The sequence below is a fragment of the Chiloscyllium plagiosum genome, unplaced genomic scaffold (assembly GCF_037043375.1).
Source record: "Chiloscyllium plagiosum isolate Xiang-an unplaced genomic scaffold, Cpla_swu_hap1 HiC_scaffold_8, whole genome shotgun sequence".
NCBI lineage: Eukaryota > Metazoa > Chordata > Chondrichthyes > Orectolobiformes > Hemiscylliidae > Chiloscyllium > Chiloscyllium plagiosum.
In genome coordinates, this window is record NW_028270146.1 from 51,490,832 (window position 1) to 51,511,814 (window position 20,983).

Here is a 20,983-nt window from a genome sequence, read left to right on the forward strand (position 1 = left end):
AAATGTAGCCAACGAAAGAGGAAGGCCACAGAATGAAGTTGCCCTGACAGTTTTCAGGATATCAGGCACTGACTTGGATCATGTGCTGACTACTGACAGCCAACAAATAGATACCAAGGGAGTGGAATCCCTTTTTGCTTCTACTACATGGCAGGGTTGATGTGCAGTGCCCACAAAGCAATGTACATGCAGTCAATGGGACACTACATCACGGGGAAATCCTGCAAATCTAGCAAAGCTATTTGTTCTCTCCATCTGGTTCCCTCAGGCGAGAGAGAATTAACTTATCTCAATAAATGAAAAGCTTCAGTGACAGACTTCATGAATCGGTGCATTGCAAACTGAAAAAAGGTGTACACATTGGCAGCAGAAGAAGCTCCAAAGATTCCTGAGATTTAAAAGTTCATAGCTTTAGTCACCTTCACAGCAGCTGGAAATGTGCTCCTTATCAAACTCTGAAGTTGGAATTGTGACGGATACAATTCACAGATTTCAGTATGAAGCTCCTTAATGATGTGCTGACATCTCAGATATTGTACATTGCTGAGGTTCAGATGTTGGAAATGCCCCCCAACACAAAGGGTTGATATGGTCTTATAGTACACACCTTCTCTCACTTCCTCTTCCATCTGCTTGGCCTTGTCAGTGGATTCTGATCATTCTCATGATCCTACACTGTTCTGAGAAGAAACCTACTGGAGGTCCATGTCTAGCAGCAATTGGTTTGTGAAGAAATCTTGAAGTCAGCAAAAAGACCTACCACACCGGTCGCTGCAGACTTTTTAAAAGGATAATGGAGTGTCCCTAAAAAAAATCTACATTTGTAACAACAGCCAGGAGAAAAAAATACAATGAACTTGTTGACCTGCTCCACAGGGTCCTAGGAAGGATCACTTAACTGGAAGCAGTCACAATCCACTCCGCAACTACACTGGCCCCACCCCCCACCTTTTCCTCCGCTACATCGATGACTGTATCGGCGCCGCCTCGTGCTCCCACGAGGAAGTTGAACAGTTCATCCACTTCACCAACACCTTCCACCCCGACCTCAAATTCACCTGGACAGTCTCAGATTCCTCCCTGCCCTTCCTCGACCTTTCTATTTCTATCTCAGGCGACCGAATCAACACGGAGTGATCCACTAGATCACTCAAATATAAGAAACCTGCAAGGAAGCAGGGTAAGCAGGACGGCCTGCTAGTAAGACTGAGACTACTCTGTTTCAAGACCTCCCTTCCTAGCTTACTCCTGGCAAATGTACAATCTCTGGAGAACAAGATGAAAGAACCCAGATCATGGCTCAGCTTCCAGATGGCGTCGAAACAGACTATATACAAGAGGTGGAAGATCTGGAAAAATGGTGCACCGAGAACAACCTAGCTCTCAATGCCAGCAAAACCAAGGAACTCATTATTAACTTTCGACGGGATGTTACTCATGCCCCCTCCCCACACACACACATTAACAGCACAGAGGTGGAACGAGCAGCAAGTGTCATGAGTGGTTGTTCACAACAAGCTTTCTTGGACTCATGTGGATGCACTGGTTACAAAGGCCCAACGTCTCTTCTGCCTCAGACAGCTAAGGAAATTTGGCATGAGTGCGAATACCCTAGCCAACTTTTATGGGTGTGCCATCGAGAGCATTCTGTCTGGATGTATCACTACCTGGTTTGGCAACTGGACCATTCAAGATTGGAGTCGGTTACAGAGAGTGGTGAAATCAGCCTGTACAATCACAAAGGCCAGTCTCCCATCCATTGAGTCCATCTACCAGGCTCGCTGTCAAGGAAAGGCCGCCAGCATTCTCAAAGATCCAACCCACCCTGGCAATGTTTGTCTACAACCTCTGTCATCGAGTAGAAGGTACAGAAGCCTGAACATGTGCACCAGAGTTTCATAACAGTTTTTACCCTACTGTTGTTAAAATGCTGACTGGACTCACAAACTTTTAACATTTAACCTGTGTTTTCGATTTTGCTGCTGTTTACCTATTATTTACTTATCAATGCTACTTAACTCTGTGACCCACTTGTATTCCTCACAAGACAAAGCTTTACACTATGCCTCAGCACAAATAACAACAACTTCAATTCAATTCAATAATGGATGACTCCTTTAAATCATTCTGGTGGGGAGATCCTTCCAGCTGACTAGCACACAGTTGTACTTAAGGGAGAGGCTGGAACATTGAGTCTCAAAAACAGTGCTGCTGCACACTGACATAATGATCTATCTGCACCAAATATTTCAGCAGACACTAACTGCAGGCTGTAATTCCTTTACTTCACAAGTGTGTGGGTGCGTATGAAGAATGAATGAGCGATACTGAACCTATTTTCTTGCTCAATGCTACTTATATTATTGCACAAATATTATAATGAGTAACACAAAGAGCTGAACAAGCACCTCTAATTTGCCAGGTCAGAAGAGAATCTGTTTTTCAATTAAATGAGTAGTTACAGTCCAATTTGCAAACTGATGGCTAACAATGGATTTTTTTTAATCCAAGAAATGGAACATATGAATTAGAGTGAACTTTATGCATTAGAGAGGAATTAAGTCCTTATCCATGGTGGTAAGCTATCTGTACAAGCTTCAAATTGTATTTAATACCTGTTCTGTAATGAGTTACTGCTTTCAAACTCTCAAAATTCTGTTCCCTTGTAATAATGTATCGCTGTCTGGCTTACTAAATATTCCTGTCTTTTTATGGCATTTTCAGCCATCTACAGCTAAGAAGATGATTTCCTCTTTCTTCCCAAGCAAAATGGATGTTTTCACATCTTTTATGCCTCAAAATGCAATACATTTTCTTCTGCAAAAACCCTTAAGTAAAAGTTCTCTGGCTCTAACCTTTATAAACCTTCCTGCTAAAATCCTGACCCTTCTTTTTCTGCTTTTTCTCTAGATTTGCTCTCTTCAAGCTGAAATAAATTGAAGACTTTCTGATTCTACAATACTGAAATTATTTCTCTGTTCATTTCCCTGCTCCTTGCAGCTGTACCTTGCTCAGTGAGAGGTGAGAACTCTCTTGCCTTCCCTTTCTTGGCTTTATGCTGTTTGACTGGAATTTTCTCCTTTTCCCTCGAGAGACCTAGCTTCATCCTAGAACATTCTTTTGCCATTTACAGTGTCTCCTTCACTAAGGTCTCCGTCTTCGCAAAAGTGTGGTTTGCTGTTTCTCCCTTTTCCGAGTCCATAATCTTTCCCTTCTCACCAACATTTTAGTGAAGGTTGTCTTAGAAGTGCCCTCATGGCTACTGCAGTCTCCTTCTTCAGTTTTTGCATTTCAGCTGTTCACTGACTATCTATCTTTCTAGTGCAGCAGTGCTCTTGGTGAACAGTAAATTCACCTATTTAAAAAACAAATTCCTTCGGGATCTTCTGAAAATTTTTCCTGGCAATTGGGATCGCTGCATGGAATTCAAATTGGCACCACTGCTACCATGTGGTATTTTACTTGATTGTTCCTGCTGCCACCTCAGCTGGCCCCTCTTCCATTGTGTGGCACAGGTTAAGGGTTGTTTGATATAGTTCATTGCCACCAGTCCTCCTTTGTCTTCTCTTTTAAAGTAAATTATAAATGAGTTAAACATCCCCTAACTGGGCACTGTAACAAAAGATCAAAACATTAACAGAAACTTACAATAGTGCAACTTTCATTTCGTCAGGCATAATTATGAAGGACTCTTTGGAGCTGTTTAGAATATCTGTTAAACATAGTGTAGGATTCAATTGTATCCACCCAAAAGACAGTATAACATCAGATTGGGTGGAGCCAATGCAATTGTTTACATTAACTTTTTTAGAACCAGTTTCTTACATAACGGTTACTATGTTTGCAATATTTTCATGAAGTTGATCATCTACTCACTGTAGGTCCATGCTGACACCCTATACACCCTGCCTTTTCTTGTAGTCGTTCCTCTTCTGTTTTCCAATTAAATGTTATACCCTGAAACATTTGTTGAAAAAGAAGATGACTCTACCAAGCAGATTATGTTTGTCGGATTAACACTTATCAACCCCATCTTCTCTCAATACTTATAGGATAACCTGCAATAGTGAAATGCACTTGTAATATGCTGTACCAGAGGATTTTTAAATATATTGAGCATAGACTACAGGTGTCATATAGGAAGCATCAAATATCATTAACAGTCACTAATTTCTAAACTTATCTGAGGAAGAATTATCAAAAATAGACAGTCTGATATGAATATTGATAATCTCAATGAAAAGATAGTTAAAGTTAAAGCTTATGAAATTGAAGGAAAATTATTAACACAATTAGAAAATTAAATGAATCAGATAAAATAGAGAAAAGGCATTAGGCAGGAATTCTAACTGGCAACTTTTATAGGTGCGCCATCGAGAGCATTCCACTTGGATGTATCACTACCTGGTATGGCAACTGTACCATTCAAGATCAGAGACGGTTACAGAGAGTGGTGAACTCAGCCCAGACAATCACAAAGGCCAACCTCCAATCGACAGAATCTATCTACCAGGCCAGCTGTCAAGGAAAGGCCGTCAGCATTCTCAAACATCCATCTCATCCTGGCAACCTCTACCATCAGGAAGAAGGTAACAGAAACCTGAACACACACCAGCTGGTTTCGCAACAGTTTCTACCCTATTGTTGTTAGAATACTGAATGGACTCTCAAACCCTTAACATTCACCTGTACTTGTGTTTTTGTTTTTGCCATTGTTTACCTATTATTTACTTATCTATGCTACTTAACTCTGTGATCTGCCTATATTGCTCGCAAGACAAAGCTTTTCACTGTGCCATGGTACACATGACAATAAATCAATTCAATTCAATTCAAGATCTGATAAATGGTGCGCTGCATGGATCTGGTTAGTGCCTCAAAGTTCACTGTATGTATTAGCAATTCATGTATCGGGATAGAAAGCAAAATACATCAAGAACATAAAGATTGATGTCAGTATAGATGGAAGTCGTAGGGTATGGTGCTGGAAAAGCATAGACGGTCAGGCAGCATCCGAGGAACAGGAGAATCGATGTTTAAGCATAAGCCCTTCATCAGGAATGATGAAAGGTTTATTCCTGAAATGTTGATTCTCCTGGTCCTTGGATGCTGCCTGACCGACTGTGCCTTTCCAGCACCACACTCTTCAACTCTGATCTCCAACATCTGCAGTCCTCAGTTTTTCCCAGTGTACATGGAAAGTATCTGAGCAAAACTATGACAAATGAATTTCAATGTAGATAGATTTAAGTGTCATTCAATTCGGATTAAAAAAAGGTAGTGAACCTTCTAAGTGGTGAAATTCTGGAGACAGCATAGGTCCAAAAGTAGTAAGAGGACACATGGAGAGGAGACCACACCGAAGTGCGACGTAGACTGAGTGCACACTTTGGAATTTGAATCGCATGGGAATTTCTGATAAGTTTAAATTAAAATTAAAGATTCAGACATAAAATCTCAAACTGCAAACACTTAAAAGGTCTAGTGAAAACTGAAAGTGATTGTCACGAAATGTTGTTAATTATTGCAGCAGAAGGCTGAGGTTGCCTGGGAGTAAATTGCCAGCATCGCTAGATTCCAACAGGTTTGCAAACCACACTAAGCAAGGGCACACACAGAGAGGAGACTTTGAGTGAGATGGAAACCAAGCATGAATTTGAGAATTTGGTGCTGAAGCAATAAAATACTTCTTTTACTTTCTCCTTTCAGCATCCAGAGCGTTCTTAGTAAAAACTGAAAGCGTTAAGCTCGAGACATTGAATAAATGAGAGAAGCTCTACTGATTGAAACATGAAACAGACTGCACGTGTCAATTCAGTCTGATTCTGACACGTACAGTCTGCTGTAAATCAGAAACAAAAAAACATAGAAAAAGCTCAGCAGGTCTAGCTGCATCTGTGAAGAGAGATCAGAGTCAACGTTTCAGGTCTGGTGACGTTTCCTCAGAACGGCTAAGTGCTCTCCTTTTGTTACCAAGCTAGGAGATCATAACCTTCTATTACTTTATTTGCATAGATTAATAACTAATGAAATAAGTTAGGTTAGACAGAAACTGCAGAGATGATGGTGTGCTGTAATCCCAGATAAACGTAAGCAGCTTGCACAATTTTACTGCAGAGTTGATCAGTCGCAGGCATTGTGGGATGCCAGGGAGGGGCAAAATTACCTGAATGCTTTGTTCCAGGAAGCAGTCACACCCCTTAGGTTAGGCAAAAGTGTAGAATTGTTGAGTGGTCAGGGATGGGATGGTATGAATGCATGTCAGGCAGACAAAGGGAACCTGCATGTAGTGATGGAGGAGCCACAGCCCTTGATTTTGGCCCATGAGCTGTTTGCCCCTTATGTGCAGAAAGACTGCAGGATGAATGAATGAATAGCCATGGAATCAAGGCAGGTGAACAAAAAGGGATGTCACAGTGATAAGAGACAGTACAGCTACAGGAATGGGTCCGGTTCTCGATCTGCAGCCAGGAGCTCCAAATGTTGAGTTACCTGCCCAATGCTAGGATTAAGGACATCTCCTCTTGCCTGAAAAGGACATTAAAGTGAAAGGGAGTGGAACCAGTTGGGAACCAACAATACAGAGTAGCATTATTAAAAAATGAAATTAAAGGTTCTTTATCTGAATCTCAAACTATCTTAATAAGATCAACTAATTTGTGGCACAATTAAGGTAAATGGTTGAGATGTATTCACTATTAAAGGGAAACTAGATGAAAACGTTAGTGAGAAAGGATCTAGCTTCTGAGGTTGTGAAGTAGAATTAATCTGAGTAGAAATTTGGAATAGCAAGAGTCAAAATACATTAATGGCACTGTATAGGCCCCCTAGTAGTAATTATATAAAAAAACAGTTTGTCACAAAAGCAGTGTGTGCTTTTATACAGATTTGGACAATCATTCATAGAATCATAGAATCCCTACAGTGTGGAAACAGGCCATTTGGCTTGAGTCCACACTGACCCTCCTAACAGCATCCCAACCAGGCCCATCCCCCTATCCTATCCCTGTAATCCTGCATTTCCCATTGCTAACCCACCTAGCCTACACATCCCTGGATACCATGAACAATTTAGCACAGCCAGTCTACCTCGGAACTAACTAGGAATAAAGCCAACTTAGATATAGTATTATGCACTGAGTCAAGGTTCATTAGGAATGTCATAGTGATCATAATATTACTCAATTCCATGTTGAGTTTGGAAGTGACATTTTCAAATAACTAACAAGAATCTTAAACTCAATCAGAGCTATTTACATGGGTAAGAGGTTAGCACTGGCTATGATTAATGGGTAAATAGGCTAAAAATTAATGCAGTAAATAAACATTATAAAACAAAGAAATACCCACAATTTCGGTGGATTAATATTTTTAAAAGTCATTAAACTCTCATAGATGATTGCAGAAAATAAGTGGTCAAATGGAATGCTAATCTTTTTATCAATAGGTCTAAAATGCATAGGATTGTAAGTTGTACTACAACTACATAGACTACTCTGAACAGAATGAGCTCCACTGATTCAAATGGTTATAATGACCTTACACTGAGTGAAGTACAAATTTACGAAATTATATCCAGACTCCAAAGGTGAAAGTACAAAGATAGATTATGCAGACTCTTGCCCTAGTACCTAGGATTTAGAAAGTTACATTTTATTTTCTAAGTTTCAAGTTGCGTTGGGAGAACATATGGAGTAAGTGAAGAGAAATTATTTTCCTAGTTGTGAAATCTAGGATGAAGAGATATTTCAGTAGTAAAGTTAGGGAACACTTCTATATGAAAAGCACAAGATAAATTTGGAACTTTTTTTTAAACTATGGTGATTGATGCTACAACAATTGCTAAATCTAAAATCTGCAATGAATCCAAGTTGTCAGGGAATAAGGTGCAAACGTGGGTACGCGGAGTCAAGTAACAGAGCAACCATGATCTAACTGAACAAGCTTCAGGTAAATAGCCCTATCTTGTTCCTATTTCCTTTGTTGTCAAGTACAGAATGTCCTATTGAGGTAAGAAAAAGAGAAGGCAAAATTCTTTTATTCACCCACCTTTTTAAGAATGGGTAGCTGATCACAAAACTTTAATCTATTATGTTTAACTCATTCACATAAAAAGAGGATTTCAACTTACATCCCGTGGATCATGATATGTGTTGTAGGCTTCATGGTATGCTGTCGTCCAACGATCAATATTTGGTCGACCATACACATCCAATGGAACCAACTTTTGTGATCCAGTTGAAGTTGGAATACAGCATAAATTGGATTGAGTATTCATATATGCCAGAGCATGATTTGATTGCTCAGCAGGTCTCCCATATTGTTCTCTGTAATGTTTATTAAACAAATCAGATTTTATTGCATTATATTTTGCAGTTTCGTAGCATCTCTTATTCTGTTTACTGCAGGATTTTCCCTTTTAAACTGTGTAATCATTCAAAAAGGTTTCTTTATGCATCTTGTAGTTAATTTCAAAGTGACTTCAATGTTGGTTTAATGAAATTCAAAGCACTAGAGAATATCTCCTACTGCAATCCAAACTATAGTTTACAATATTTTATAAAAACAAAAATTGCTGGAGAAAAACAGCAAAGTCTGGAAGCATCTGTGGAGAGAAAGCAGAATTGACATTTCACATTCAGTGACAATTCTTCAGTTTCTCCAGCAATTTCTGTTTTTGTTTCAGATTTTCAACTTCCGCAGTTCTTTGTTTTATTTTACAATATTTAACCTGGAGATCAGTCATTTAACTTCTAGTGTGAATCTATAGATCTGGACCTGATTCAGAATGATTTTGCTTTTAAAAGCTACTATTACCACAACCAATACTCTTCCCCTTCTACCCATTGAGATTGTCAAAGAAGAACACTTGTGCATAGGAAAATGGGGCAGCTAGTTATGTCCTATTTCCCATCAGCATTGCATTTTGGAAGTCAGAGAAGTAGATAGAGTCATAGAAATGCACAGCAAGGAAATAGACTCTTCAGTCCAACCCGTCCATGCCAACCAGATATCCCAACCCAATCTAGTCCCACCTGCCAGCATCCAGCCCATATCTCTCCAAACCCTTCCTATTCATATACCCATCCAAATGCCTCTTAAATGGTGCAATTGTACCAGCCTCCACGACTTCCTCTGGCAGCTCATTTCATATACGTACCAACCCCTGCGTGAAAAAGTTGCCCCTTATATCTCTTTCATATCTTTCCCCTCTCACCCTAAACCTATGTCCTCTAGTTCTGGACTCCCCGACCCCAGGGAAAAGACTTTGCCTATTTACTCTATCCATGTCCCTCATAATTTTGTAAACCTCTATAAGGTCACCCCTCAACCTCCGACTCTCCAGGGAAAACAGCCTCAGCCTGTTCAGCCTCTCCCTATAGCTCAAATCCTCCAACCTTGGCAACATTCTTGGAAATCTTTTCTGAACCCTTTCAAGTTTCACAACATCTTTCCGATAGGAAGGAGACCAGAACTGCACGCAATATTCCAACAGTGGCCTAACCAATGTCCTGTACAGCTACAAAATGACCTCCTAAACCATGTACTCAATACTCTGACCAATAAACGAAAGCATACCAAACGCCTTCTTCACTATCCTATCTACCTGCGACTCCACTTTCAAGGAACTATGAACCTGCACTCCAAGGTCTTTTTGTTCAGCAACACGCCCTAGGACCTTACCATTAAGCGCATAAGTCCTGCTAAGATTTGCTTTGCCAAAATGCAGCACCTCGCATTTATCTGAATTAAACTCCATCTGCCACTTCTCAGCCCATTGGCCCATCTGGTCACGATCCTGTTGTAATCTGAGGTAACCCTCTTCGCTGTCCACTACACCTCCAATTTTGGTGTCAACTGCAAACATACGAACTATATCTCTTATGCTCGCATCCAAATCATGTAAATGACAAAAAAGTAGAAGACCCAGCACCGATCCTTGTGGCACTCCACTGGTCACAGGCTCCAGTCTGAAAAACAACTCTCCACCACCACCACCCTCTATCTTCTACATTTGAGCCAGTTCGGTATCCAAATGGCTAGTTCTCCCTGTACTCCGTGAGATCTAAACTTGCTAATCAGTCTCCCATTGGGAACCTTGTCGAACGCCTTACTGAAGTCCATATAGATCACATCTACCGCTCTGCCCTCATTAATCCTCTTCATTACTTCTTCAAAAAACTCAATCAAGTTTGTGAAACATGATTTCCCACGCACAAAGTCATGTTGACTATCCCTAATCAGTCCTTGCCTTTCCAAGTACATGTACATCCTGTTCCTCAGGATTCCCTCCAACAACTTGCCCACCACTGATGTCTGGCTCATTGGTCTATAGTTCCCTGGCTTGTCCTTACCACCCTTCTTAAACAATGACACCACGTTAGCCAACCTCCAGTCTTCCGGCACCTCACCTGTGACTACCGATGATACAAATATCTCAGCAAGAGGCCCAGCAATCACTTCTCTAGCTTTCCATAGAGTTCTAGGGTACACCTCATCAGGTCCTGGGGATTTATCCACCTTTACCTGTTTCAAGACATCCAGCACTTCCTCCTCTGTAACATGGACATTTTCCAAGATGTCACCATCTATTTCCCTACAGTCTATATCTTCCATATCCTTTTCGACCATAAACACTGATGCAAAATACTCATTTAGTATTTCTCCCATTTTCTGCAGCTCCACACAAAGGCTGCCTTGCTGATCTTTCAGGGTCCTATTCTCTCCCTAGTTACCCTTTTGTCCTTAATGCATTTGTAAAAACCCTTTGGATTCTCCTTAGCCCTATTTTCCGAAGCTATCTCATGTCTCTTATTCGACCTCCTAATTTCCCTCTTAAGTATACTCCTACTCCCTTTATACTCTAAGGATTCACTCGATCTATCCTGTCTATACCTTCCATATTCTTCCATCTTTTTCTTAATCAAAACCTCAATTTTTTTAGTCATCCAGCATTCCCTATATCTACCAACTTTCCTTTCCCCCTAACAGGAATATACTTTCTCTGGAAATATCCAAAATTAATCTAGTCCCATCTACCAGTATTTAGTCGATATCCCTCTAAACCCTCCTATTCATATACCCATCCAGATGCCTTTTAAATGTTGCAATTGTACCAGCCTCCACCACTTCCTCTGTCAGCTCATTACACACATGAACCACCCTCTGTGTGAAATCACTCCCCCGGAGGTCCCTTTTAAATCTTTCCCCTTCATATGATGATAGAATCCCTACAGTACAGAAGAAGGCCATTCAGCGATCGAGTCTACACTGACTCTCTAAAGAGAATCCCACCCAGACCCACCTATCCTTTTAAGCCTGCATTTCCCATGACAAATCCACCTAGCTTACACATCCTTGAACACTATGGCAATTTAACATGACCAATCCACCTAACCTGCACATCCTTGGACTGTGGGAGGAAACCAGCGCACCCAGAGGAAACCCACGCAGACATGCGGAGAATGCACAAACTCCACACAGACAGTTGCCCGAGGCTGGGATTGAACCCAGGTTCCTGGCACTGTGAGACAGCAGTGCTAACCACTGAGCCACTGCGTGACCCCACTCACCTTAAATCTATGCTCTCTGGTTTTGGGCTCCCCAACCCTGGGGAAAAGATCTTGATTATTCATTCTATCCATGCCCCTCTCAGAAACCTCTGTAAGGTCACCCCTCAGCCTCCAATGCTCCAGGGAATATAGCCCCAGCCTATTTAACCTCTTCCTATAGCTCAAACTGTCCAACCCTGGTAACATCCTTGCAAATCTTTTCGGAATCTTTAAAATTTCACAACATCCATCCTATAGAAGGGAAACCAGAATTAAATGCAGTATTCTAAATGTGGCCTAACCAATGTCCTGTATAGCAACAACATAACCTCCCAGTTCCTATGCTCAATACACTGACCAATAAAGGCAAGCACACCAAACATCTCCACTATCCTGTCTACCTGCGACTCCCTTTTCTAGGGACTATGAACCTGCAATCCAAGGTCTCTTTGCCTATCGGGCCCATCTGATCAAGATCCCTTTGTACTCTGAGGTAACCTTCTTGGCTATCAACTACATCACTAATTTTGGCATCATCTGCAAACTTATTCATGAGACCTGAAAGAATTACATCCAAATCATTTTACATAAATGACAAAAAGCAGTGGACCCAGCACCGATCCTTGTGGCACACCTCTGGTCACTGGCCTCCAGTCTGAAAAGCAAGCCTGCACTACTACCCTCTGCCTCCTATCTTATGCATATCAAAATGGACAGTTCTTCCCGTATTCTACGTGATCTAACCTTGCTAACCAGTCAACGACGCGAAACCTTGAAGAATGCCTTACTGAAGTCCACGAAAACCACATCCACTGCTCTGCCTTCATCAATCCTCTTCATGACTTCTTCAAAAAAAAAACTATCAAGATGGTGAGACACGATTTTCCATGCACAAAGCCACTATATCCCCAATCAGTCCTTGCCTTTCCAAATACATTTAAATTCTATCCCTCAGAATCCCCTCCAACAACTTATGTCAGGCTCACCAGTCTATAGTGGCTTTTCCCTACCATCTTTCTTATAAAATGGCACCACCAATCTTCCAGCACCTCACCTGTGGCTATTGATGATACAAACATCTCAGCAGGTGGCCCAGCAATCACTGCGCTAGCTTCCCATAAAGTTTTAGGGTACATCCGATCAGGTCCCGTGGATACATTGTAAGGCATCCAGCACTTCTTCCTCTGTAATCTAGACCATTTTCAAGATGCTTGGTAGATGGAGGAAAATGGAGTTTGGACAGGAGCACAGAGTGTCCAATTTTGTCATTTATTTCCACCACTGTCCTGCCAAATACACTTCCAAGTCAAATCTCTGTAAAAAGTGATTTATTGCACCCATTTTCCATTACTGTGCTATCCATACTATACCAATGTAAAAAGAGATCATAAAATCATTTCATGAACCTACACCACTGAAGAACTTGCCCAAGGTGACCCAAACTTTTCTAACATTTACACTTTTAACATTTTTGTACCATGAATCCAAGTTCTTGAAGTGAAAGGAGCCTCAGGCTATTCTCATACCTGTTTCACCTACATCATTTTCAATGCTCAAATGCAATCAAACATATTTTTGTATACTCTACACAATGCAGTTTATTTTTCAGAAACTCGTAAAATCTATCAAAATAATACAAAATACTCACCCAGGAGGGCACGTATTTGGAACAGGATGCCAACAAAGATCCATATCTTCTATTTCAACATCAACAGTCTAGGTGGAAAACGACAAAACAAGGTTTTAATGAAGGTGTCATATGAAGCACAGCTTCTGTATCTAGCAAAATTACCCATGTTCTTGATTTCTAAATATCAGTCTTTGTTGAATACCGTCCAGCTGAATTATTACAGGTATGTGCTGAAATGGTGAGACTGCAGCATTGCAGTTCAACTCTAAATAGGGCTGGGCATAAAAAGGGCTAATTCCAACAAGCGTCTCCTCTGCTCCTCTTGGATATGACCTATCAAACCTTGTGCCCTTTGAAGTCTTTTCTGCACAATCCTCTGTATCAGCTTTCATCCATAAAAATTGATTCTATAGAAAATCATAAGACAACGAATGAATATATCTTCCTTGCCAGTCTAATAATCCAGGTATGTTAATGTTAGTGCAATTAGAGATGCATATTTCAGCTACACTCGCCAATTAAAAATTATATATATAGTAAAGGCAAAATGCTGTTGAAGCTGGAAATAGGAAATAAAAACAAAAAGTGCTGGAGAAACTCAACAGGTCTGGTAGTGTCTGAACAGAAATGAAACTGGATTTGAAACATTAACTCTATTTCTCTTTCCATAGATGCTGTCAGAACTGTTGACAACCTGTGATCAGTAATATCTTAAGGATTGCAGCTATTCATCAGTATTTTTAGTGGTTTATTACTAGCTAATTGTAAATTCACAGAACACAAATGGCAAGATGTGGGAGCAGACATTAAAACAGAAAATGCATACTGAACAAGTCACACCTGACATTTATCAAGTGAATGAAGTTTTACCAGAGAAATCCTTCTAAATTGCGTTTTCTCTTCATAACGTCCCCACATTAAATTTACTATTTTGTACCTAGAATATAGTGCATTAAATTAAAATTTTAAATTAAGACAGATTATAAAAATATAAAAGACACAATGGGCAAAGTTTCACCCATTTCCATCCAAAAGTCATGATATTCTGATCATGAAGTCAATTAAACATTTCACTCAATATTGAGCCCTGACATGAACTAAGTAGTTGTGAGTTCAACTTTATTGCACAAAAGAATAAAATATCATACCTCAACTGATTAATGCAATTGCTAACCTGCTGCAGGATAACTCTCAATATATTATCAAATACATTTTAGCTTGATTGAAGTGATATAATAATCCCATTGTGATGTCGGACAGACTGGCATAAGTTAAAATTAGTGGCAGGAGTAGGGAGCTGTATTTTTACATTTTTTACGTGAGCTGAGAGTAGAGATAGTGGTAATGTCACTTGACTAGGCTGATGTTCTGGGGATACGGAGTCACATCTCACCATGGTGGCTAGTGGTATTTAAACTCAATTCATAAATCTGGAATATGTAGTTAGCTTCAATGATGGTGACCATGACAACTTCTACTTTTTGTTGCAAAAATCCATCTGGTTCACTCAGGTCCTTTGGAGAAGGAAATCTAGTGTCCTTCCTTAATCTGGCCTGTTTATAACTCAACATCAATAGTTTATTCTTAACAGCCCTTCAAAATGCTACAGTAAACCACTCAATTCAAAGGGCAATTAGGACAGTCTTTGCCAGTGATGCCAACAACCTATTAAAGAAAAACATCTTTAAATTATCATTATGGCCAAGATTCGATGTTCCATGCACTCAGGCTAAGGCTTTTTCAAGATCTGAAGAGTCATTTCAGGCTCAAAATGTTAACTCTGTTTCCTCTCTCCACAGACGATGCCGGACCCGCTGAGTTTGTCCAGGACTCATTGCATTTGGTTCACCCAATTATTTGCCCTTCTTGCCATGCTCTGTGTCACCTCCATGAATGGAATAACCACATCATCCTTATGAAAAGCTTACTTTTGGCAGAAAAGAAACCCAAAACAATCATTTCAGTGAAGTCAGATGCAAGATATACAACAATGCCTTACATGTAATTTGTATTATTGTATATTTGTAATAAAATAATGTCATCAAAATTGTACAGTGTGATTTCTTTAAAAATATTTTCAACAATGAAAGGAATTGCCTCCCTTTAGATGTTCCCATCACTGCAGGATTATATGATTCATTTAATCACAGGTTAGGAAGACACAGAAGTTACAGCACTGAAACAGTTCATTTGACTGAAGTGAGAGATTTAGGGATTCACTTGAACTTTTAATTGTAGGACTTCAGTCAATTACAATTGTAGACTGAGTTTCGAGAAGGCCAATCCAGCAGTTTACGGGTCCTGAATACACGCAAGATCCAGTCTAGGTATTGTTAAGACATGGGTAAACCCTTCTGCTTAAATTTAAACCAGCGACACAGAAAAGATTTATCCCGTGCAGTAATCTGTGAAAATTCGAGGCGCCAAGAAATATTTAAAATAAAATTAACAATTTTATTTCTTAAAGCATAACAGAGAATAATTAAAAACAACTATTTATAATTCCTTCCTCTAACCTAGCTTTTACTTTCCCTTCTCGAACACTCGTCCGATAAAACCCCCAATTAAGATTTACCAAAATTCAAATTTCAAAGTCAGGCACCTGTCAAAACTTTCATTTGTAACTTCCTCTGTAGATTTTCTTCTTCTTAGGGAATTCTGTTTCACAGGTCATTGATAGATAAAGGTATCTTTAAGAGAGCTATTTTTCAGGCTGTCTGTACATGCTGATGGCTTGGCAGTTCTCTCCCAACTGTTCAATTTTTCCCGATCTTATATCCCAAAGCATCAAATTGTTTCAGTAGATTTTAATATTATCAATATACTAAATTCGAACTTGATTGGAGGTTGGTATTTTGGGGTATAAATTAAACTGATTGGCTGAATTTGAATTTGTTTGCCTCATAGCAACTCAGTCAGTGCTTGCTAGTGGACAAAATGCTACATTGTAAATTCTCCAGCACTGTGTGCCTGCTTAGTCCTTCACTCTCTTAAAAAGGTACAGTACACTTCCACACCTTCCTAACACCAACCCCACCTTAAGAAAAAATGAACCATCATAATGAAAAGATGGCTTCATTTTTTTTCTATTCTATAAACACATTACCCTAACATACAGACAACTTTATTCTAAGTTCACGTTAACTTCTTCCAATATAACTGTATATAACATTAAATAAATACAAATCCCATCTAAGATTATCAGTTAAATCTGTGATAATGCATCTGCAGTTACATTCTTATGACCTGCAACATGTACAATTTGTAAATTAAAAGTCTGTAACATAAGACTCCAATGAAATGTCTCATATTCTTGTCTTTAAAGCCTGCTAAGAATGTAAGAAGATTGTGATCCGTGTACACAACCATCTCCAACACATTAATGTGTATGTCACAGACAAAATGTTGTTAGGCCAGTGCCAAACTCAATGGTTCTTTTCCGATCATGGAGTATTTCTTCTGGTGGATGTTGAGGTTCTTCAAAAAGTAACCAACTGGCGTTCAATCCCATCCTCATCTTCCTGGAGCAGTACAGCTCCAACTCTTATGTCACTAGCATCAATGATTAAAAAGGTTTTGCAAAGTTTGGTATAGCTAAAATTTGTTTGGTGGTTAATATTGCTTACAAATGGTCGAATGCCTCCTGGCATTGTTCTGTCCACCGAAACGTTTGTGTCCTTTTTCAGCAAATCTGTTAATGGTACTACTACACTGCTGAAGTTTGAAACAAACGTCCGATAGAATCCGCTGAGTCCTAAGAATCGAATCGCCTCTTTCTACTAGGTTGGTCATGCAAATTTCTCTATGGCTTTTGTCTTTGCGTCCCGTGGGGTCAACCTTCCATGACCGATGTCATGTCCAAGAACATCACCTCTGCATTCGCAAATTCAGTTTTGTTTAAGGTGATTACCAGTTTTGCTTCTCAGTCATTTAAAGAACTCTGCCAACTGTACCATGTGATCTTTCCAGGACTTAGTAAAGATCACTACATCATCTAAATAGAGTGCAGAGTTTGTTAACCAAGCCACAACTTTGTTCATGAGTCTTTGGAATGTGGCGGGTGCGTTCGTCATTCCAAAGGGCATCACTTTAAATTGACATAGCCCATTTGGGGTTACAAACACAGAAATTTCTTTCGCCGTCTCTGATAAAGGTACCTGCCAGTAACTCCACATTAAGTCCAACTTGGTGATGTAACTGGCTTGTCCGACTTTCTCGATATAGTCCTCCAATCTAGGAATTGGATAGGAGTCTGATTTTGTAATGGCGTTGAATTTCCGATAATCTATGCAGAATCGTTGAGTCCTGTCCGGTTTGGGAACTAAGACGATCGGCGAACTCCACTTGCTCTGGCTTGGTTCAATGATATCATTGTCGAGCATATCCTCCACCTCCTTCTGGTCCAGTCTGGCTTTGAAAGGATTAAGCCAATAGGGATGTTTTATCGGAGCAGTATTCCCTACATCTACTTCATGTACTAATACCATTAGTCTTCCCCATCAGATTCTTACATATGTCCTTATACTGCAGTAACGAATCTTTCAACTGTGTTCTTTGGTCCTGAAACAGTTTACTAACCTATCCCACTCCTCAAGAATTTCTTCATTTTTAATCTACTTTGAGGCATATCAAAATCCACATCATCTGGATTTGATTCCTCACTCTGCGGGGCAGTAAATATCACTTATTTCTCCAGTTCTTCCTCTCTAGTATAATACGGTGTCAACATATTCATATGATATACCCAATACCTTTTTTATTCCTATCTGGCATCTTTACTAGATCGTTTACCTGACTCAACTTTTTCTCAATTTGATAGGGATCACTAAACCTGGCTTTGAAGGGATGTCCTATCATTGGTAGCAGTACTAACATGTCATTCTTCTCAGGAAAACATCAGAGTCTCAGAACTTTTATCTGCCACCTTCTTCATTCTATGCTGTGCCCTCTTTAGGTGCTATTTAGCTAACTCACCTACTCAATTTAGTCTCTCCCTCACCTCCGATACATAATCTAAGTGTGAGATCACCAACTCTGGTCCTGTCAATTTTTCTTTAATATTCCCCATGGGACACTAGTTAATAAGGTTATATCTCATGGAATACAGGGAGAACTAGCCATTTGGATACTGGCTCAAAGGTAGAAGACAGAGGGTGGTGGTGGAGGGCTGTTTTGTCAGGTGGTGGTGGAGGCCTGTGACCAGTGGAGTGCCACAAGGATCGGTGCTGGGTCCACTATATAAATGATTTGGATGTGAGCAGAAGAGGTATACTTAGTAAACTGTCAGGTGACACCAAAATTGGAGGTGTAGTGGACAGCAAAGAAGGTTATCTCAGATTACAACAGGATCTTGACCAGATGGGCCAATGGGCTGAGAAGTGGCAGATGGAGTTTAATTCTGATAAATGCGAGGTGCTGCATTTTGGGAAAGCAAATTGTAGCTGGGCTTATACAGTTAATGGTAAGGTCTTGGGGAGTGTTGCTGAACAAGGAGACCTTGGAGTGCAGGTTCATAGCTCCTTGAAAGTGGAGTCGCAGGTAGATAGGATAGTGAAGAAAGCAATTGGTATGCTTTCCTTTATTGGTCAGAATACTGAGTACAGGAGTAGGAAGGTCATGTTTCAGCTGTACAGGACATTGGTTAGGCCACTGTTGCACTATTGTGTGCAATTCTGGTCTCCTTCATATTGGAAGGATGTTGTGAAACCTGAAAGGGTTCAGAAAAGATTTACAAGGATGTTGCCAGGGTTGGAGGATTTGCGCTATAGGGAGATGCTGAACAGCCTGGGGCTGTTCTCCCTGGAGTGGAGGCTGAGGGTGACCTTAAAGAGGTTTGTAAAATCATGAGGGGCATGGATAGGATAAACAGGCAAAGTCTCTTCCCTGGGGTGGGGGAATCCAGAACTAGAGGGCATTGGTTTAGGATTGGGAGGGGAAGATATTAAAAAAAAAGACCTAAGGGGCAACTTCTTCATGCAGAGGTTGGCAAATGTATAGAATGAGCTTCCAGAGCAAGTGGTGGAGACTAGTATAATTGCAACATTTAAAAGGCATCTGGATGGGTATATGAATAGGAAGAGTTTGGAGGGATATGGGCTGGCAGGTGGGACTAGATTAGGTTAGGATATCTCGTTGGCATGGACGAGTTTCCATGCTGTACATCTCTATGACTCGGACTCTAATTTTAAAGGGCCTCTCACTTCTTGCCTGAATATTAACTCAAACGGAGTAAACGGAGTAGATTCCTCCAATGGCAAACAATACGAATGGGTATTTTCACTCAATCACTCAGGTAATCCTCACTGTATGCTCTCAACATGGTCTTCAAGGTCTGATGCCACCTTTCTAAATCTCTCTGGGATTCAGGATGATATGCACTGGATTTAAAGTGCTGTATACCAAAGCTATCTATAACTTCCTTAAAACAACGTAGCAGTAAAATTTGACCTTCTGTCTGACTGAATCTCTCTGGGTAGCCCATACCGTTTGAAGAAAGCTACAACCTCCTCGACCACCTTTTTTGCCTTGATACTCTGTAATGGAATTGCCTCTGGAAATCTGGTAGACACATCTATTATGGTTAACAAGTATTGATTCTCAGGAGGGGACCTACACAATCAATTATAACTCACATGAAAGGTTCTTCAAATGTAGCAATTGGCAAGAAAGGTGCTGGTTTTATTACCGCCTGTGGCTTACCTACCATTTGGCATGTATGACAAGTACGGCAAAAATTAACAACACCCTTGTGCATTCCAGACCAATAAAAATGTTTCTGTAACTTAGCCTGAGTTTTTCATACCCCTAGGTGACCTCCTAAAGGTAGTCATGTGCTATTCATAACACCTCCTGTATGCTACTGGCAACAGAGTCTGGTGCACTTTGGCCCATTTCTCCTCTGCACTAACCTCACTAATCTCTCTCTTTCTCTCTCCCTTTCTTCTGTCTCTCTTTGGTCAGCTAAGAACCTTCTTTCTCTCTCTTTGTTTATCTTCTAATTCCAATTTCATTAATTGTAGTTTAAGGTTTTCTACCTCTACTGCACTTATCGGTTTCTCTGACACATCTAATTTACAATTTCAGCTTTACTTTGGTTAAACCCAAATCTAACTTATTTGCTAATTCTAAATGTATGTCATTTTTCTTTCCTTCAAACTTCCTTGGCAAATTTGAGAATCATCTTCAAATCCCAGAAGCTCTGTAACAATTTTAAAGAGCCATTTCTCTCTCACTTTTAATTTAATCAACCACAAGTCACCAAAATTAAACAAATTGTCTCACCTACGTTTATTTAAAGATCTAGGACACTAACTTGCAAGCGATTAAACCTGTTGGGACTTTTCATACCCCCAAGTCTATTCAAATCTGTTTAAACCAGTTAAAATCCCATCGACGAGGCCCAATCTGTTACAACATGGGTAAACCCTCCTGCTTAATTTAAACCAGCAACACAGAAAAGATTAATCCTGTGCAATAACATGTGAAAATTCGAGAGGGCAAGAACTATTTAAAATAAAATTAACAACTTTATTTCTTTACTCAGAGAGTAGTAGGGGTGCGGAATGGCCTGCCTGCAATGCAGTAGACTTGCCAACATTAAGGGCATTGGACATACATATGAATAATAATGGAACGGTGTCGGTTAGATGGGCAGCAGATTGATTCTGCAGGTCGATGCAGCATGGAGGGTCGAAGGGCCTGTACTGCGCTGCAATGTTCTGTGTTCTGTGTTCTAACTTTGTGGAAAGGTAGTAAAGCTGGGCCTCTTGTCGATATATTTGTATCATCGACAGCAACGGGT

General features: G+C 40.2%; 1 protein-coding gene across 5 annotated transcripts in view; it reads right to left on the reverse strand.

Annotated features, from left to right (window-relative positions):
• The window catches only part of LOC122553566 (uncharacterized), a 41,801-nt gene that overhangs the window by 8,985 nt on the left and 11,833 nt on the right, over positions 1 to 20,983 (reverse strand). For 3 of the 5 annotated variants that reach the window (XM_087989827.1, XM_087989830.1, XM_043697558.2), the window contains 3 exons: positions 13,201 to 13,268; positions 8,132 to 8,327; positions 3,877 to 3,957 (listed from right to left, as the gene is read on the reverse strand). In XM_087989827.1, the coding sequence (XP_087845953.1) occupies positions 3,877 to 3,957; positions 8,132 to 8,327; positions 13,201 to 13,268 (345 nt within the window). Of the gene's footprint in view, positions 1 to 3,462; positions 3,567 to 3,876; positions 3,958 to 8,131; positions 8,328 to 13,200; positions 13,269 to 20,983 lie in introns of all 5 variants that reach the window. The other 2 variants (XM_087989828.1, XM_087989829.1) reach the window with 2 other exon arrangements.